At 38.8% G+C, this 19,126-nt stretch overlaps 1 protein-coding gene across 3 annotated transcripts; it reads right to left on the reverse strand.

Moving 5' to 3' along the window:
- Nucleotides 1-272: 272 nt before the first annotated feature.
- Nucleotides 273-17,509, reverse strand: tcerg1b (transcription elongation regulator 1b (CA150)). 3 transcript variants are annotated; one of them, XM_047379805.1, is made up of 21 exons: nucleotides 17,380-17,509; nucleotides 15,614-15,857; nucleotides 14,301-14,453; nucleotides 13,300-13,585; nucleotides 12,972-13,214; nucleotides 11,398-11,457; nucleotides 10,186-10,386; nucleotides 8,011-8,114; nucleotides 7,802-7,890; nucleotides 7,559-7,719; nucleotides 7,373-7,454; nucleotides 7,081-7,216; nucleotides 5,588-5,677; nucleotides 5,353-5,471; nucleotides 5,008-5,158; nucleotides 3,626-3,790; nucleotides 3,162-3,344; nucleotides 2,862-3,041; nucleotides 2,657-2,740; nucleotides 2,470-2,570; nucleotides 273-1,004 (listed from the first exon to the last, which is right to left on the reverse strand). In XM_047379805.1, the coding sequence occupies exons 1-21, from the start codon at nucleotides 17,424-17,426 to the stop codon at nucleotides 803-805; spliced, it is 3,081 nt and encodes a 1,026-aa protein (XP_047235761.1). In that variant the 5' UTR covers nucleotides 17,427-17,509; the 3' UTR covers nucleotides 273-802. The 3 variants fall into 3 exon arrangements, with proteins under 3 accessions (XP_047235761.1, XP_047235760.1, XP_047235762.1); XM_047379804.1 differs by having other exon boundaries at nucleotides 8,008-8,114; XM_047379806.1 differs by lacking the exon at nucleotides 11,398-11,457 and having other exon boundaries at nucleotides 8,008-8,114.
- Between the last annotated feature and the right edge of the window lie 1,617 nt (nucleotides 17,510-19,126).

Raw genomic sequence — 19,126 nt, forward strand, 5'->3', positions numbered from 1 at the left:
TATACGCGTTTCAGACGCCTCACTGCTTTAGTAATATTAGTATATTACTATTAAAGACTTTTCCCATCTAAACTTTGGCTGCACATAGCTGTATTGAGTGAATCTGTTCACCTAATCTGTGTGTCACTCTTAATTTGTGAAAAACAGATAAATCCATTAAACTAAATAGTAATTTTTGTAATAATCTGACAGCAAACCATTGAGGATGAGCTGTCTTCAGCTATAATATTCACTACAAGCATGGCAGGTGATAAAAACAAATCGACAGAAGCTTATATTGAAAAACAGCGGACGTTGCTTTTATTTTATTCAACAGAGAAACTGCAGCGACATTGGAATAAACCACTGAGCTGAAACTAAGATCCACACTGTGCCGCAAAAACAGTGACTGGCACAGTGGAGCTGTAAGGCTTAAGGACGCCTCGAACATATACTCATATTTAAACATGCGTGCGCCACACTCATACACGCACACACTTCATTTACATCGGCTATCTTACAGCTGTGTGGCTGCTCAGACAACAGCCTCATCGCTTTCCCCTCTCCCTCAGAGGTAAGAGGTTAACAGTCGTCTGGAGATCAGGTAACCTCTGTTCCCTGCTGTGGCCTTAAATGCAGGATGAAGAGGTGACATATTACAGAGACCTTAACCGTTCATCTCTAAGCCATTCAGCCCCCAGCAATAACACTGGGAGGCCAGCCTGAAGGCTGGTGTTCAGGAGGTGCTGGGGGGAGGTCATGCTGTAGCCAAAGGGAGGGGTAGGAAGGAGTAGGGCACTGGCCATGAAGGCAATGCAGCCGGTCACTTGGTGGAGCGTCGAGTCGGCTCAGAGGCGGTGGGGGGAGGAGGCGGTCCACGTCGGTCTAAGTCTTCGATGTAGAACATGATCAGCTTTCTGCGCTCCTCTGGGACACACTCCAGGACAAGGTATCGCTTGTCGTTTTGAAGGATCTTCTCCACATCTTTTAGATGTTGGTCTGACTCCTGGATCAGCTTTCTTGACCTGAGAAAGAAAAATGTGGACCATTAGAACCACCACAATAACCCAATAAACTTTCTTTTTGAAATGATCCAATCCAAACCAATCCACTTTATTTCTAAAGCACATTTAAAAACAGCAAGTTTGCCAAAGTGTTGTACATACTAGAATAAATAAATAAAAGATACAAGAAGACATCCAACAAACATTTAAAACACATAAAATACAATAGAAGAGTCAAACTTACAACTGGTCAAATGCTTTTGAAAAAGATGTGTTTTTAAAAAGAGACTTAAAAATAGGAAGCAATGATGCCGTCTGACGTTTACAGGAAGTCATTCAAAGTTTGGGAGCCACAACAGAAACGGCTTGGTCTCCTCTGAATTTCTGCCTAATTTTTGGGACAACTAAAAACTGATCAGCTGATCTAGGCATCCGCGAAGGAAGATAAGGCTGGAGTAGATCCTTGAGGTACAGAGGAGCAAGACCATTCAAGCATTTATAAGTTAACAATAACATTTTTAAATGAATTCTGTGATGCACAGGGAGCCAGTGAAGAGAAGCCAGGACAGGCGAGACTATGTTCATATCTCTGCATGCGAGTAAGAAGACGGGCAGCAGCATTTTGAACAAGCTGAGCGACGCGAGAGATGCTTGAGTGACACCAGCATAAATTGCATTACAGTAATCGAGACGAGTTGAGATAAAAGCATGCATTATTTTCTCCAGGACGTGCCTTCACAAAACTGACTTGAGTTTTGCTACTTGCCTTAACTGAAAAACACTTTGATAAAGTACAACAGTTTCTTCTAGGTCTGGATCTTCATCCTTTTAGAGAAACTGCTCCTCATAAAACATTTTACTTCACACAATTAGACTAAAAAATCCCACATGGGTTTTAGCTTTAAATACACTCTCTGGAACAGGTTATGAATAAATGTAACATCTCTGACCATATTTGTGCAGATGACATTCAGCTGTACTACTCCTTCAAGAAATGTTCGGGCTCTGCACAGTCGAGTTCCTGATCTCTGGCCTTTAGAAGCCTTAAACAATAACCCCGAGGAGAATAGCGGTGACATTAGGGTCATGGAAATGAATGAGCGTAACGAGCAAATCTGGATCAATTGCATCCATGCAATATTCATGAGTAATGTTGCAGTGGCATGTTTTCCTAAAAATGTTGAGTTTTTCATCTGTGAAAGATGCCATATGAATGAAGATTATTTAAAAATTACAACTCAGTCACTGTACGTCACCTAAATGTTTGCAGGCTCATATTACAAAAATATTACCACATGAATAAGATACAATCTAATTGTAGTCTTGAGTAAAATAATGAGCTCTTTGGGGCGCGCCGCTGGTGGTGTAGGGGTTAAGCACCCATATATAGAGGCTACAATCCTCGAAGCGGTCCTGGACCCGGAGACCTTTGCCGTTTTCGTTGGTTTTTTATGGTGTGTAAAGAGTTCCTGCTGAGTGCACAGACCTGTAAGTGATGAACTTTGTCTCCTTTAGCAGGGTTCTGAAGTCAGCTTTGGCTGTGATGTATTTGTCTTTGATGTAGTCTTCAAATTCTCGCTGTCTCTTCTGCAGAGATGAATGCACAACATCAAAACTACGCAGTAGTTCACATAAATATGTTGAGTTATCGCAGGTGTTACAAAGTCCCTTACTCGGTCACTAGAGGAGAATTTAATACAGCGAGGGTCATCCTTGATGACCTTCTTCACTTCCTTCCATGAAGTTGTCAGCGTGATCTGCGGCAAAAACAATTTTAAATAAGCCATTTCATATGTTAAAAAAAGCTCAGTCTGGTAACCTTCCTAGATGTTCTTCTTACATTTTGACATTTTTCTGCTTCATGTTTTAACTTCTCACCATGCTGGTCTCGTCAAGCAGCTGCCTGAATTGTTCCTTCTTCTTCTTTGCCAGAGCTTCAACGTGCTCGTTAAACAGCTTCTCCTTCTCCTCCCTTTCCAGTAGAGAAGCAGACTCCCAGCGATGGTCCTTCCGCAGGTTGCGGCGGGTGTCTGACCACGTTGCGTCTGAAGAACGTACCTGAGGAGTGGACAGAAATGATAAAGATAATCTCAATCCTGAGCACGTATAAATACGAAGACCTGAAAACGGCGACCAGTCTATCATTACGCAAACAACAGAAACTGTGAAGCATCTCACCATATCAGACATGAGGGCTTTGAAATTCTGGATGGCCTCCTCCCTTTTGTGCTGCTCCCTTTCTCGGTCGATCTCTTTGGTCTGTTCTGATCGGGCTTTCTGCACCTCCCTCTCCCTCTCTCTGAGACTCGCCTCGATACGAGCCTGCCGCTCCAGCTCCCGCTCCTTATCAATGTCCACATTCTGTGGAGGAACACACACACACACACACACACACACATATCAAATTATATGTAACACGACAATTTTAGCTAAAAAATCTTAGCAGTTTTAGATCTAACTGATCTTGGGATCCATAAATGAGCACACAAAACAAACATTGAACAGAAAAAAATGTTCCATCATGTTTATCCGGTTTTCCCTTATATTTATTGCCCTAAAACTATTAACTATAATTAACAGTAAAAATGTTCAAGTAAAGAATATCTGTTCGGTGACTAGCATATTAATCACACAACTCCTACCTTGGCCTGTTTCTCCATGAACTGTTTGAAAAGTTCCTCTCTGAGTGCCGAGCTGTCCACAGCCTTGTATCGCGGGTCCGTCTCTAGCCGTTCTTTCACTTTGCTCCATCGCTGATTCCCCTCGACATGCTGGTCATTTAGGAGATCAAAAAAGTCTTGCCTAACCTGAGCAGAAAAACACAAAAAGAACTCATGTACTAATCTGCACAGAAATGTGGTTAGATGCGGAGTAGCAGTCCTGCACGTTGCGGTGATCTTGAGTAAAGAAGCATCAGAAGAAGCCTGCAGAGGTCCCAACTCGCCGGCAACATAAGCTGTCAGGGACCAGACCGGGGCCAGCGCCATGGCTACTCGTCTGAGGCAAGGACTCATCAATAACAGGTTTCTGGGTGGTTTCTTTGAATGCATGCAAGTCATTTTCTACAACTTCCTTCCAGGCAGGCCTTTACTATCAAGTAGCATTGAGACATCTTAGCTATAATTCTTATTTTCCTGTTGTCTGCTTTTAGGGTTGTATGCTTTTATGTTTCGTGATTTTCACTGAGATCTTTTTGTGATCTTACTGTTAGGTTCTTCCGTCACCTTGGTTGTTTTAAAGCACTATATAAATCAATGAATGAATGTAATTCCTTGTTTGTGTGCACAAACTTGGCAAATAAAGCTTATTTTGATAAGGTGTAGATTTTGTGGTGCTCATTAGAATCATGTAAACATACATAAAATCATTTACAAATGTAATCTGTAACCTGAGATGGTTTGCTGGTGAATTAAGATATATCGTCGGGCCTGTGCCAGTCGCTGTCACTTTAGATTTTTAATGGAAGATTAACTGTTAAGATTAGACAAACAACACTGAGATAAAGGCTTTAAGCTAAATCTTACTGGTACAAACAATATTTAATCTAGACATGACACTGCATTATTATTTTATAGCAAATAAATACACGCAAAATATTCTTAAATGTTATCTGCAATGTGAGTGAGTTTCACACTAACATCTGGGTGAATTAAGACATTTCATCGGGCCGGTGGGAGTCACACCTGGTTTAGATTTTTTGTGGAAAATGTGTTATTTAGATTAATCAGGTAAATAAATTGTTGTAGCTGTCCTACACCTGACCGACTGGTTGGAGTCAAAGAAATAAAAGATATTTTACCGCCAAACTGTGCTCAATTAGAAAGAAATACTTTTTCTGCTAGTTGTACCCAAGGTGCAGACTTTAAGCATAGTATAGGTGCATTTCTTCCCATCAATGCTCAACTAAATTCAATATGAAACAAAAGAAAACGAGTTATTGCAACAGCACTGCAGTTTAAACTAAAACGTTTAAAGCTCAGCTTATTAGAGGGGAAATCAGAGCCCAGATTAGGGTTAGCAATACCTTCTCTCCTCTGGTTTTAGAGTCTTCTTTGTCTCTCTTCCTCATAACAGTCATAAATTCGATGAAGATAGCCTCCCTGTCCTTCATCTTGTCGATGGCCTTGAATCGTGGATCTCTTCCATGCTTCATAGCAAATTCACTAAATGTTGTTCTGCAAAGATTTGAAAGCAAGAAACTAGTGTCACTTCAGCCTATTACAGTGAAAATTTAACAAGGCCCATTGCTCTTTTTTTTTTACTTATTTAAAATTGAATATCCACAGTTGGTTGTTGAACAAACCAATAAAAAAAAAACTCTACAACCATCTTCTGAAACTACCAGAGTAAAAATGTCTTGCTTCTTTACTTGGGTGTGAGCTTGGAATCCTCCATCATCCGCCTGAAATCCTCTTTGGCCTGCATGAGCTTGTTCTTCTTCTCCTTCCTCTCCTCTTCGGCTCGTGTTTTCACATACTGATCAAAAACCTGAGGACATGGTCACAAAACAATGAGTGAAGAATGAAAAACAGATAATAAAAAAAATAAAGCCAAGTACAAGACACTGAGTAGAGGAAAATCAATGAAATAGGAAAAAACTTCACTTGTTTCCTTTCTTTTGGGTTGAGCAGAAGGTAGCGTGGGTCAAACACGATCTTATGAAGTTCTTTGTCCCAGGTTGAGAACGCAGACACCTACAAGCAGGACAAACACCACTGCTATCACATGGATAACTACGCCTGTTCTGTACTAAAAACAATCTTGTAAATTAGTATTGGGCAGTAAAGCAGCTTAAAAAAATTAAACACCATTATTTAGGCATTTTTACAAGATGGACAGGAGACTGCAAACAGTAGTTTAAAGTTGATTTGTACATCAATCTATTGAAAGTAAGAAAGTGTCATTATTAATCCATAAAGTCCTACAATTCTTAAGAGAATTCAAGTGTTTACTGAAAATAAATTGAAAATAAATTATATTAATGGTTTATTACCTATTTTATTTAGCTCTTTAACTTTGGTTTGTGTTATAAACAGACTTAATCTGAAACTGTATTGTGATAATTATTGAAATTGTTAAATACAGAAAAACATATTTTTTAGTTCATAATAATTAAAGAACTTGAGTTGGATCTTTCCAATCTTGCCTCGCTGATAGAAACTATTTGGTGAACTGCTGTAGCTTCAACTATGAAGTACCCCAAGGTTCAATGTTTGGTCCCAAAACTTTAAATCTCAACATCAGGAGAGAAAGCATTCATTTTCATAGCAACAAAGCTTAGTGTAACCAACTGGTTTAATTTGAAGCTGTGCCTTAACGCTCAGTCATGATTAGCAGAAATGTCTCTTCAGCTGAAGACTGAAGTCTAACTTCCAGCCACAGAAATTCAAGGAGAAACTCAGAGCAACTTAAAATACAATCGATGAGCCCTTCAGACCAAGTCAAAAACGTCTTGTTGGTCCCTGAAGAGAGAACAAAAACGGCAGAGAGGCGTCATGTTCTTATTACGTGCTAAAAAGCGCACTAGAAAACCTAAGAGTAGCTGGAAATGTTTTTAAAAGCAAATCAAATAAATATTTACTCAGTTTGGCTTTCACTTGAAAGTTATACGAATCTATTGTTTAACTTTAGCAAGAATTACGTTATTTATTGAGAGCATTTGTCATATTTGATTTAAATTAGATTTTTCTATCTCTGTTTACTGTTCATGTTTTAGGTTTTTTGAATCTTTATAGATCAAGTTATTTCCCGTGTTTTCTCACTGAACTGCACAATTGCCTTTCCTCAGTTCCCCCATAACTATTATTTATTCCTTTAATTAAACATTTTATTCTACTTCATTTAATCATTTGTAGTAGGAATTTTTAAAGCCTGTACATCCGTTGGAACCACATTAAAGCACTTTTTCCTACACCTGTCTAAACGACGAGCGCTCTGCAAATGAAGTCTGACAGACTGAAGATATTTCTTGCAATTTTCTTTGTAGCAGAACTGATGCCTGTTTTTTTAATCGGTAAATAAAAACAAGCTGGAAGTAACAAGCAACTTCAACATATGACGACACATGTAGTCATTTACTTTATAAAAGGTGTGTTACCCCTCTCTCCAGCAGCATGTCCCTGAACTGGGTCATCCTGGCCTCTAGTGGCACCACAGCTCTTTCTCTGGCAGCTCGGAGCTCCGCCTCCATGGCTGCTTCTTTCTCAGAGTCTGCCTCCTTTGTGTCTTCCTTCCTGTTGGTGAAACCAAAACAATCACAAGATGAACAAGTGCTAAGGGAAGAATAAACGAAACTAGTGGTTCAAAGCAGAATAAATACAATAGAAAGGTTAAATAAAGATTCATATTCTTTAAGTGAGAGCATGTTTTCTCTCAAGCATAAGACTTACTTTCTCTTTTTGGCTTTGCTTGGCTCCTCGTCTGGGCTTTCTTCAGCAGCCATTGATGCCTCTGGCTCCTCCTTGTTGACTCCTGAGCACATTGAAATAGCTATTTAAATATAAAAGCTACAAAAATACTTTGTTGCTGTAGCTTAAAGTTTCAAGTAAAAAAAAAAAATGCATGCTTTTCCACACCTGTCTTCTTGCCGTCCTCTAGACCTCTCTTGTGTGGCGGCTCCTGAATGTGTTTGTCCACGTCAGCTCGACCGACCAGCTCTTCAGGGCGGTCCCACATGGACAGCCGTGTGGTCGGGTTGTAGAAGAATACACGGTCATCACCCGTCCATACAACGCACCTGATCAAATAGAGGAAGGTTTTTCTTTTATTGGGTTCTTTCCAGAGAGGATGTTAGGGTATGACGGATATGTGATGCATACCAAGGTGTGCCAGGTATGGGGTTGGTGGCTACAGGCCTGGCTTTCTGAGCTGCCTTTTCTTCCTCTGTCATCTCTTCCTCTTTAGGTTCCTTGACAAACAATGAGAGGGTAGCAGGTTCTTAACTGCTCAACTAGTTCTCATATTCTATATTATTCTTGCCCGTAAATCACGTTTTAGATTACTGTTATTCCTAAAGTATACTGACCACCTTCTCATTATTAGTGTTTTCTATTTTGATCTCATCCTCCTCCATTTCCATAGCCTCAGCTTCCTCCTGGGTCAGGCGCTCTTTGGCCTTTTCTGCTTCCTTTTCTGAAAACGGAGAGAAATGCGCATGGTTAAAAAGGCACCGAGAAGAGAATAAGATCCTTTTCAGACCTCGTAATAACATCTGTCTTGGCTGTTCTGATGGAATTAGATAAATCTTAAGTCCACTCACACATGGAAATAAAATCTGTCCTTAATGATCGGCTCCCAAACTTCTTTCTATGCAAATAAATGACTACCATGGTTAGCAGATCCACTGATGTCCGTGGAAAATGACCTATTTCACAAAAAATTACTTTATTTTTTAGATAATGATACGGTTGGGATTCAGTGAGATATATTTTTTCTTTCTGACAAAACCTAATAATATTCATAAATATTACAAGCCTCAATAGAAACCAAATTAGAGAAGTATAACTTCGCTGGGTTCAGCGTCAGCGCTAAGACACTAAAGATTTTAACATGTAAATCAGTAAAGCAGTATCATATCTGCTATCAGATAGCACTGAGTAAAACTACGAGTGGATCTCATTCTTATTATGCGGCTGCCACTGGGCATTTCACATTATGATGACAGCATCTAAGAGAACACAGGGCAGAGAAAACACAGCCACCCATACCAAGTCCTGTAGCTCTATGATTCATAAAATCCCAGAGAGAAAAAAGTTTGCTAATATTTTTAACTAAAAGTTATCCTTAGAATAATTGCTGAAATTGCTCAATTGTTTTAAATGAACTAAAAGTAAGGCTGCACAACATATCAGAAAAATATCGTCATCCCTCATTGTGTCCAGATACACACTGCTAAACTAATCTGAATAAAAATGGAAGAAGCAATTCTCAAATCGCTTTGTGTTTTAACATCTGCATTTAGTGCTTATCAAGGACAACTATACAGTCCAGGATGGATTTTAGTGCTTGGTCTGAACTGTGATCCATTTATAGCCACATTTGGATCTGCATCAGATCTGCAGTGGGATTTACCCACACTTCTACATTTTCTTGCTTGAAATATTCTGACTTTCTCCCTTAATGAAAGGCGTTGCCTGGCTTCAAAACATGAAAAGACTGCCTCAAAATGTAAAGTGAAAGGAAAATTGATGATTGTTTTACTCTTGTTTCTATCTGGAAATGTGCAACCAAACCCTGGACCTGAGCTGCAATGTAGTATAAATGAGTCTAAATGTAAGCAAATTAACTTTTTGGAGTTTAATATGGAAATAGCCAGATCCCTCTTTATAGCTGCTGTTGGGTGCTACAGGCCTCTTTCTGCCACCAAGGAATCATTATCACCCTAAAAGCATCTTTTGTCTATATAAAATTATAATGAACTCTTATTGGTCGGAGATTTGAATTGGGACTGGCTCTCATCATTTTAAATGTTTCTGTGACTGTTAATCTGATCCAGCTGGTGAATCAACCTACAAGGCCAAATCCTAAAAGTCCTGATAAGTCCACTTTGATCGATTTAATTCTAACAAATGTTCCTCATAAATTCTCATCCTTGGGTCTCTTCTGCAATGATCTGAGTGATCATTGTGATGTTGCTACTTCCAGGAACAGTGAAATCTCTGAATGCGAACAACGCATTATTGTCGGAAAGAATAAAAAGAAAAAATGAACGAACAAGTTGTTCATCATGATTATCCTCAGTAAATTGGGGGCAAATAGGTCTGTTTCCAGATGTGGAGCTAACCTGGACATTCTTTAAGGAAAGTTTTGTAAATAAACATGCTCCCATCAGGAAATTAATCTGTTAATAAAAGTCTTCAGGGTCTTCCAAAATTAGTTCTTAAAGACTCGGTAGCAGCTTGTGATAGAACTGAGGTCTTAAACAGACTTAAAGACCTACATAGAGAAGCGCTGATTTATACTTTTTGCATTCAAATGGTCTATATTCCTGAACAAAACTGGGAAAAATATGTTCCAAAAAGCCAGGAAATTAACTGAATTTAATTCACTGAGGACTTTTAAGTCCAGACTGGGAGCAATTTCTCAACAATTGAATGGTTAAACAAGTTCACAGGGGCCCATCATTTTTTTCCACGTCCCTATGTGTGCCTCAGCCTCTTCAGGCCTGTATAGCAGATTATCCAATTATGTCAGAAGTTCTTACCTTTCTCTACAAGAGCCTGTGGTTTCTCCCAGGTGGACTCCAGCGTCCGGTTGTTGTAGTAGTACGTTTTCCCATCAGCTGTCCTGTACTCCGTCCACTCAGGAAGATGCAGTGATCCGGCTATGGAAGCGGGAGCCGGTGAAAGAGTCAGCTGCGGGTGCATCATGGAAACTAAAGGGGGGCCCATACCAGGGAGCATGCCTGTTGTTGGAAAACAGACAGAAAACCTTTATTCAATTATTTTCTACAGAAACTATAAGAAGTTAATTATTATTTGGAAACTAAACAAATTGCGTTAAAAAAAACAAAGACAAATGACAAACTGGCTAAAGGCTTTCTTAAAACATTTCACTATCTATTTGCACTGGACTATCTAGAATACATGTAAAAACTTCAGGGGCAACCTGTGCAGGAAGAGCAACAAAATGTCACTTAAAGAGTATTTGTAGAAGAAAATGAGTAGGTTTCAAAAACACCTTCACCATAACTAATTAACAAGGAACACAGCCCAAATACACACACAAACAAGTAGTGACCACACACACTCACGACCATGCCACAAAAGAAGACAACCACATGAACCACAACACATAGCCCAAATTATGTGCTACAAGGCCACAACAGCTACTGTTAATAGGACATACTGTAGATGGCTTCTCTCCCGTCACTGTGCACCTGTCTAAGATCAGGCTGAGCCCAACAACCAACGACTTGACTAATTCTGTTAAGATGCTAATGAAAAGCAGCTAAACTGACAAGGTTCATCCCAAGGATACCACACATTAAAGTCAAACCTAAAGAGGTTCTTATGAAAACACAAGGATTTTTATTCCTGTAGGTTTGTTTTGAACCCAAGGACGGAAGAAAAACATCAGAGCGGCTGTCAAGCCAAACGTTTAGATAAAGATAACTTTAAAAAGTAGAATTAAAAAAATTATATATATATATATATACAGCTCTGATAAAAACAAAGCTGGTAACAACTTTTTGAGAAATGATCACACAATCAAGCTGCATGTTCTGCTGCTTCATGTTGGAATGGCTGAAATAAAATCACCACTGAGCACCGAATGGGTCATGGCCACTGCATTCAACACCATGCTACTGGTTTTAAACCACCCCATATTTATACCATACGATGCATGTCGACATCATTCACTACCATGCCATCTACTGTGGAACTGAGAGGCGAGCGAGCGGCTGGGTGTTTACCGTTGGCGCTGGGGCCTGCCTTTACACAGGGAGCACCTACTATCTGCACCATTGCTACACCTGCAAAAACAACGGACAAGCAAGCATGGGGATTGAACACAGCAGGACACTCGGCATCAGCTACCATTGTGAGCAAGAGTGTGTGGTACAACACTCAACAAAAAAGTGTCAGAATGCACCCTATCTCATGTTTCTGAATCTGTGAGAAGATGAAATGATTTACACTGAACACTGATTTACATCACGACGTAGAAAAGATTATTACAGCACAAATGCTTTTCAGGAAGTTCACAATCAACCTAAAAAGCCATCCCTCCTACGTTACAGGCAGCCATCTTAACTTATTTATAATTTAATTCGTAATAAACAACTGAAAACAACTGAAAGGAGCCATTTTCCACATTTTATATTAGAACAAGAAAAGGTAGATACAACAGTATGTTGGCTACCCTGTTGATTTTGTTCTAATAGTTACAGCATTGGCTCAGAAATTAATTATTATTACCAGCTGCTTTCTTTAAAACAAAAAAATCCCTTTGAAATCTGCAGTGCCTTGCCTTATTCAAACCTCTTGCCCTTTTTCTCCCTTTCTCACAAAACAACTGCAAACCTCAATGTATTTTATTTAGATTTTATATCAAAGATCAACACAATGTAGTACATATTTTGAAGTGGAAGGAACATTACAGTTGGTTTTAAATTTCAGTCCCCTGAAATAAAAATAAAAAAACAGCAATCAGCATCTACAACGGCTCTTTGAAAAAACCTTCATAATGAGCTACAACAACATTTAATTTCCCTTTGGGATTAATAAAGTATTTTTGAATTGAATTGAACTGAGCCAGTACTCTGTAGAACCACCTTCTACCGCAGTTACAGCTGCAAGCCTTTAGGAGTACGTCTCTACCAGTTTAGACAAGTTTTTTTGCCAATCCTTTTTAGTCCAGACTGGATGAAGAGAGTTTGTAAATATTAATTTTCAAGTACTGCCACAGATTCTACATTAGATTAAGGTCTGGACTTTGACTGGGCCATTGTGCTCCATTCACCTTCCCTGTCCCTGCTGAAGAAAAACACTGCCACAGCCTGATGCTGCCACCACCGTGTTTCACAATAGGGATGGGTAGAATGTTCAAGTTTGAGTTCAAGCTTTATTTATACTAGGATTCAAATACACCCAACTTGACTAGTCAGCTCCTCTCTGACGGCAACTGGCTGAAATGGCTGAATATAAATGAGACACAATCTTTGAAAATCGATTTTTTTTTCTTCCAACGTACAACAGTTTGCGCTGGTCTGTTACAGAACCTACAACAAAATTTTTAAATACAATGTAAAAAAAAGTTTAAGGGAATGAATACAGTGTGAGGGAACAAAATGTTTCATTACCACCAGGACATTTTGAATTCTATGCTGCACTTCTAGAAGCTGCTACAATAAGCCACAAAGAAACGTTAGCAAACAAGACAAGAACACTTATAACTTGCCTAGAAAAGCTGAACATTAAATATCACTCAGTATATATTACAGTGCCATTAGAAAAACAGCTTTTAAGTGACTGGTGTCATTCTGACCTGGTAGAGGGATGTGCATGCCTGGCAAAGGCACCCGGAAAGGTGGCACCATGACGGGTGGGAAGGCAGGTATGGCTGCAGTGGGCTGGGCCACACTGTGAGGCAAGGCTGCGGGCAGCAGTGGCACAGTCTGAACTGCGGTGACCGGTGATGGCACCGTGGAAACAGTCACCACAGTGACTGGCGACACGGCAACAGTTGAAGTCACTGTAGCAACAGGGGGGAGGTCTGCCACAATGGTGGCTGTGAGGAACAGAAAGACAAAAACAACAAAGGGCTTTAGGCTTTGTGTTTGTTAATGCGTGAATGCTGAAGGACATCTGTGTACCTGCGATGGTCACAGAGGGTGGTGGGGTGGTGGTGGGGTCTGGACTTGAGGTGAGTGTGTGGGTTGGCAAAGAGGTTGGGGCCTGAGTGGGGGAGGCCGTCGCCGTGCTGGCAGCTGTGTTGCCGCTGTTGGTGCTAGCAGCCCCAGTCGCTCCCACGTTTCCACCTGAACCCCCAGCTGTACCCCCGGCTACCAGAAGAGGATTGAGCTCAGACTGCTGGATTATCTTCACACCCTCTGGTTTGCTCCATGAAGACTCTCTGGTCCGGGCGTTATAGTAATATGTCTGAGGAGGCGATAAGTCATTTATTGAGTAACCAAACAATGTCGTTTTCTTTTATTGACAAGCTTAGTTGAGGGGAGATGTAGAAATGTATGCTGTTCTAATATCCTCTAACATTAAAGGTCTTAAAAGGGAAACGATAAAATCTGAATCAGAAGAGCAAATCTTTACAAAAGATTGGAAATCACGACATCCTGTTTGGTGAATCTAATATGTTTTTTTTTTTTTTACTTTACCATTTTAATTACTGATTGAAGATCTAGTGATCAATGCTTAAATTAATTAGAACATTTGTTCACAATCAATGGTGCTCTCACTAAAGTGCACGGCAAATATCATGCAATTAATGGGCCTCTCAAAAAAGATCATCAACATTAGCTTTGCAGGATTACAAAACAATGACAAACTCAGTGGATTAAAATATTATCCGTCTTTCACAGCTATTACAGAAAAAGCAGCCTTTAATATGCGAGTTCAAGTGTTCAAAGGAAAAACGGCCAAAAAAATTTAGTATTGTTAGACATTGTTTAACTAGTTTATCTGTGTGCAAGTGGTATAAAAAGAACACATGCCCTCAGTTTATCACTTATATTAGCATGTGTGGATCATATAAGCAACCTTTACAAACCACCTTTTGGAAAGTAAAGTAATTATAATCCAATACTTAATCTCTTTAAGAAAAATGAGATTAGGATGCTGATAGGAGTTTCCATCCTACTTTTGCCTCTGAAGTCTTGTTCTCTACCCAGATTTCTTCTGTAGGATTGAGAGCTGGGTTTCCAGATGAAGGAACAGGAGGCATCCCAGGAGGAAACAGCATCCCTGGAGGAGGCGGCAGGTTACCAATGGGAGGCGGAAGGAAAGGAGGTCTCTGCAGAAAAAGATACAACAAAGTATTTAGCTTGTAAACTTGGTGACAATCACATTCTCCAACAACATATGAAAAGCTGCTGGTCTGAAAATCAGTTCACGAAACTGACAGCAGCTGATGCTTTATGGACTCATTCAGAGAGAATCTCACTGAATTTAAGAATCAATTACTCTAAAGCCCACAGAGATTGTCAAACATGCTGAGCAATATCCTTCTTTGATGTGCCTGAGCATTTGGTCTAAAAGCTGAAATTGATTTTAGGTTTACACTGGGGGTGCACTGACCGATCAGCCCAGATTTCCTTAATTTTGGGTGATGGGCCGATACATGTGAAACTGATCTAATCCACCTCCGCAAAGGTCTGAAAATCCTCCACTGTCCCCTTTTGTTCTGTCGTGAGAGAGGGTTGACTGACAGACCCACCCACCAGGTTACGTCTGCACATACAGTTAAAACAAGTTTGAAGTGTTTCACAGGTATTGTTCAATGTTTTCCAAAAACAATAAGACTGGAACATTGAAGGTGTATTGTGACCTTATAACACTTGACAGTGTGAGTTATTTAAAAAAAAATCGGTATCGGCTAAAATCTGAGTCAGCAGGTCCAGCTTTTTAAAGATTAATGAATGGTCAGAAAACTGCAATCAGTGCACCCTTGTTAACAGAGGAAAGAGCAAAAGCATTATTCATGTCTGTTTATTTTTGGGTAACATAATTACTAATAAAAATAATACAACCAACATTTGTTTTAAAGGGAATTACCCTTTTCTGTTAATTCTCTCTCTGGAACTGTTCTAACACAATTTTATCAACACTGTGAATATCAAAGTGAAAAAGCAACCACTGGATGTCTTGCTATAATAATAACTAGCATCAAATGTCCTTTCATTTGAAATAAATTCATTTTGAAACAACCAAATAACACCTAGCAATGTAACAGAAAAGAATATAGTTTCCTTATATTCATGGAAAACAAAGATAAAAACTGACCAACCACATTTATAACATGCAATCAATATGTAAACATTCATCATAACATGTTATAAAGAAATTTTAATGACTGTGACTTATGTTATACACCACTGTCAGAGTGTGGCTAAGGCACAGGTATAGCTTGTGTATATATTCCAATGTACTAAACATTTTATATAAAACATTCACCTGGAGGTGAGGGGGTCCAATGGGTGGTGGCATGCCTCCTGGTGGTGGGATAGGCGGCATGTTTGGGTCAAAGGGAGGTCGTGCAAACGGAGGTCTTGGTGGGGGTCCCCTCATCATCCCAAAAGGAGGTGGCGGTGGCCTAAGCAGTGGTGGAGGGCCTCGTAAAACTGGGGTCTGGGTTGGCGTAGGTGCAGGGGCTGCGGCAGGGGCAGGACTGCGGAACCGCACTGCCTGCTGCGCCATTCTGATCAAATGTAGAATAAGATATTAATACAGTAAAAGCTTGGAATGCTTCAAGCTGTAGCTCTTCACAAATAAAGACTGCACCATCCTAAGAATACCAAATCACTATAATCCAGCACTGAAAGCAGTTTGCAATTTTCAGTATGTGTAAGTTTCCCCAAGAGTCTAAAAGATAAGATCAGAGGAAGCACAAATGGTGTATGAAGTTTCTAGAAAAGACTCTTATGTTTTCATTTGGATGCATGCAGGCTGTTTATTCACACAGTCGCTTTTAAACAATTACCAGGAAGCTCAGAGAATACCATAACTTTAATCTTTTTGTCTTTTGAGACATTAGTAAAATACAGTTTATTTGGTGCTGTTTAATGCCGACTGCTGTGAGATGGTGTGCATTTACCTTTTCGGGTGTACCAAAAAAATGCAAAAAGTGAGCTAAGGACGTATGTGTTGATTCTTTTTAGTTGGGTTTTATTTATAGATATCTCCATCCAAAAACCTGGTTTATGCAGAAATCAACTATTTCACTATAAACATTTAAAGGAAAGACAAATGTATCTTTTAATTATCCAGAAAGTTAAAAGGGTATTTAGATCTCTTTAAGAGAATTTGTAATCAGCTAAAATCAGTACTGGCAAGTCAGATCTGTATAAAAAAGGTCAGAGATTGTAAATTGGCCACTGATCTGTCATGATAGAGTGACTATTTACAAACATCTATTCAGATCATACCTGTATCTTCCCAGAATTTCTTACATGACAATGTTGCAGAAACAAAAACTTAAAATGTATTTTTTACAATAGGTAGACACAAAGCTAATTTGCAAATCTGCATTAAAATTAAATTGATTAGAAATATATGTATCAGTGTAAGTTTTATAAACTAAATTCTGGTAACATTTTAAACCTCCAGACAGTGCAGTTGTGTACATTCCCATCAGCCAAAAAGCTTACAATAAACCGGAGCCATACACTCAAATTTGTTTAATACCTGTATAAACTATACAATTTATATGTGTGTGTGGCCATTTTTAGTCTTATCCGTTTCTAGTAATGTAGTTTTAGAAACACGCTGATGATTTATACGCTGAATTCTTCCGGGTCATATACAGATAAACAAAAATCAATCATGTTGTGAATGTCGCCTCTTGCTAGTCAGGCGAAAAGCCACCCAGTTCATTCAATATACAGAGCGTACCGCTGTTCGCCTAAACCTGTTACATGATTATTCTGACCAGCGTTCATATGTAAATACGTGTTTTGCTTGAACGCAATGCTGGATTCAGAGTCCGAAAGCTCATTTTAGGATTAAAAAAGTGTTAGTTCACCGCGTGTTAGAGGCGGAGAGGCGCAAAATAAGGCTAGTTAGCTACAGGCTAGTTAGCTCCCGTGGCTACATTCACAAATTAAAACGCTCAAAGCCTTCGTCATAAACATCACCGACCATATGTGTATAAAATCCGCACCTATATATAATGTTACAGTTTGTCAATTTTATTGTAAACTCCTGTTTTTCTTATATCTGACCTGTTGTCGTTAAACCCAAGAGTTTCGCTCTCTGTCTGGTCCGCCATTACAGGAAAGTGTAACCGTTCTCTTCCTGGAAACTCCCCCAAGAGGTATTCACCTGTTCCTATTGGTTAATCGTCGACGTCCATGACGATCCAGTTGAAGCTATGCGCTCTGCGATTGGACACAATTTTTCTCGCGATCATTAAGCTAAACAGTTATTAGTCTTCATTTATCAGTTTATCTTTGTTCAGCGTGGAGCTTATGATTTTAAACATTGCTTTCTTAAGTATGTGGTATTTCACCAGGAGTACAAGCAATTGAGTAAAGAAAATTAAGTCTTTCTTTTTCAAACAATTCCAACAAACAGTTCCAATAATTTTTTTCTTAAAATTGTACATTTTTTTTCCAGTTATAGTACTAATAAAATGTTGCACATCTGTCCAAAGTATTTTGCTATAGGCACAATGAAAAAACTAATTACAGCTAGACTCTTCTTCATTTTCACAAAAATCACAGGAACACTTAATATAAAAATAAAAATGATCAAAGGTTTGCATACAGGATATGTTTTCTTTACAGAATAAATGTGATGTATGATTTTATAGGATACCTCTTTCACTTTGTTATTAAGACAAAATTGATCACTAATTAACCAGATCTTTTTCCAATTCAAATTACCATGTGGTGAATTCCAATAAAATCTAGCTGATGACTGAGTTACAGACTGCATAGGATTCCTGATTAAACTACTTGAACATTTTTTTCTTTGATATATCAGTTTGCCCAGGAATATAATATTACCACTGAGCTACAATTGTGGTTAAAGTCTTTGAAAATCTGCAGCATATTTTTGGGCACAGTATGAGATACCATAGTATCTTCTTCTGGATCAACAGCCACCTGAAATCTGGAGAGGAATCGATCATAAGTGAGTTACTGGCAATCAGCATTCAGAAATTGTTTAACTAATAAAATGTCATTATCAACCCAATTTTTTCAGCATAGAGATTTATTTTTATATTGAATGCTCCTATTTTTCCAAATAATAAGTAGGAGAAGAAATATGTTTGTTTATCAACTTCCAGGCAAACAGAGCTTGTTTATGAAAATCAGTTACTTTTATAGCTAATTTTGCAATTTTATGATACTATTTTTTAACAGCAAGTCCATTCCAACAACTAAGTTAAATACAAATTTGGGGAACATATTCCAAATGTTATCTTTTTCTTTAATCATAATCATAATTTGCCATTTCACTTTAAATGTGTTACTCAGTGTACTTCTAAACCACCAACCTTTTTTTTTTTCCAGTAATGGCATTTCTTCCTCCAGATAAACTTAAATAAAAGCTGATTTAATTGACACATAAACCGCTCTGGATATCAGTTTAAGACAGTAATGTTCTTCAATTTAATAACAGATCTCTTATCAGCCACATACTGACGTTTTTTGTTATTTTTTCTGCTATAGGATCAAAATTTAGATAACCGACATTTATCATTTTTACCAATAATTACACTTTTTACTGGGATACCGTTTACCTCTGATAATTTAAATTTTAAAGGAAATAGCACAGATTTGTTCAGGTTAATTTTTTGTCCTGACACCTCTGAAAACTCCTCAATATATCTGACGGTCGATTGGGTAGAAACAAAGGTTGTGTAATCAGCTAGCTGAGATAATTTAATCTCTCTACCCAAAGTCACCATATCCTGGAACTGGATCAGTAAACAAACTATGGACTGCTTTTAAAAATTGCTCT

This window comes from Girardinichthys multiradiatus, chromosome 11 (assembly GCF_021462225.1).
Source record: "Girardinichthys multiradiatus isolate DD_20200921_A chromosome 11, DD_fGirMul_XY1, whole genome shotgun sequence".
NCBI lineage: Eukaryota > Metazoa > Chordata > Actinopteri > Cyprinodontiformes > Goodeidae > Girardinichthys > Girardinichthys multiradiatus.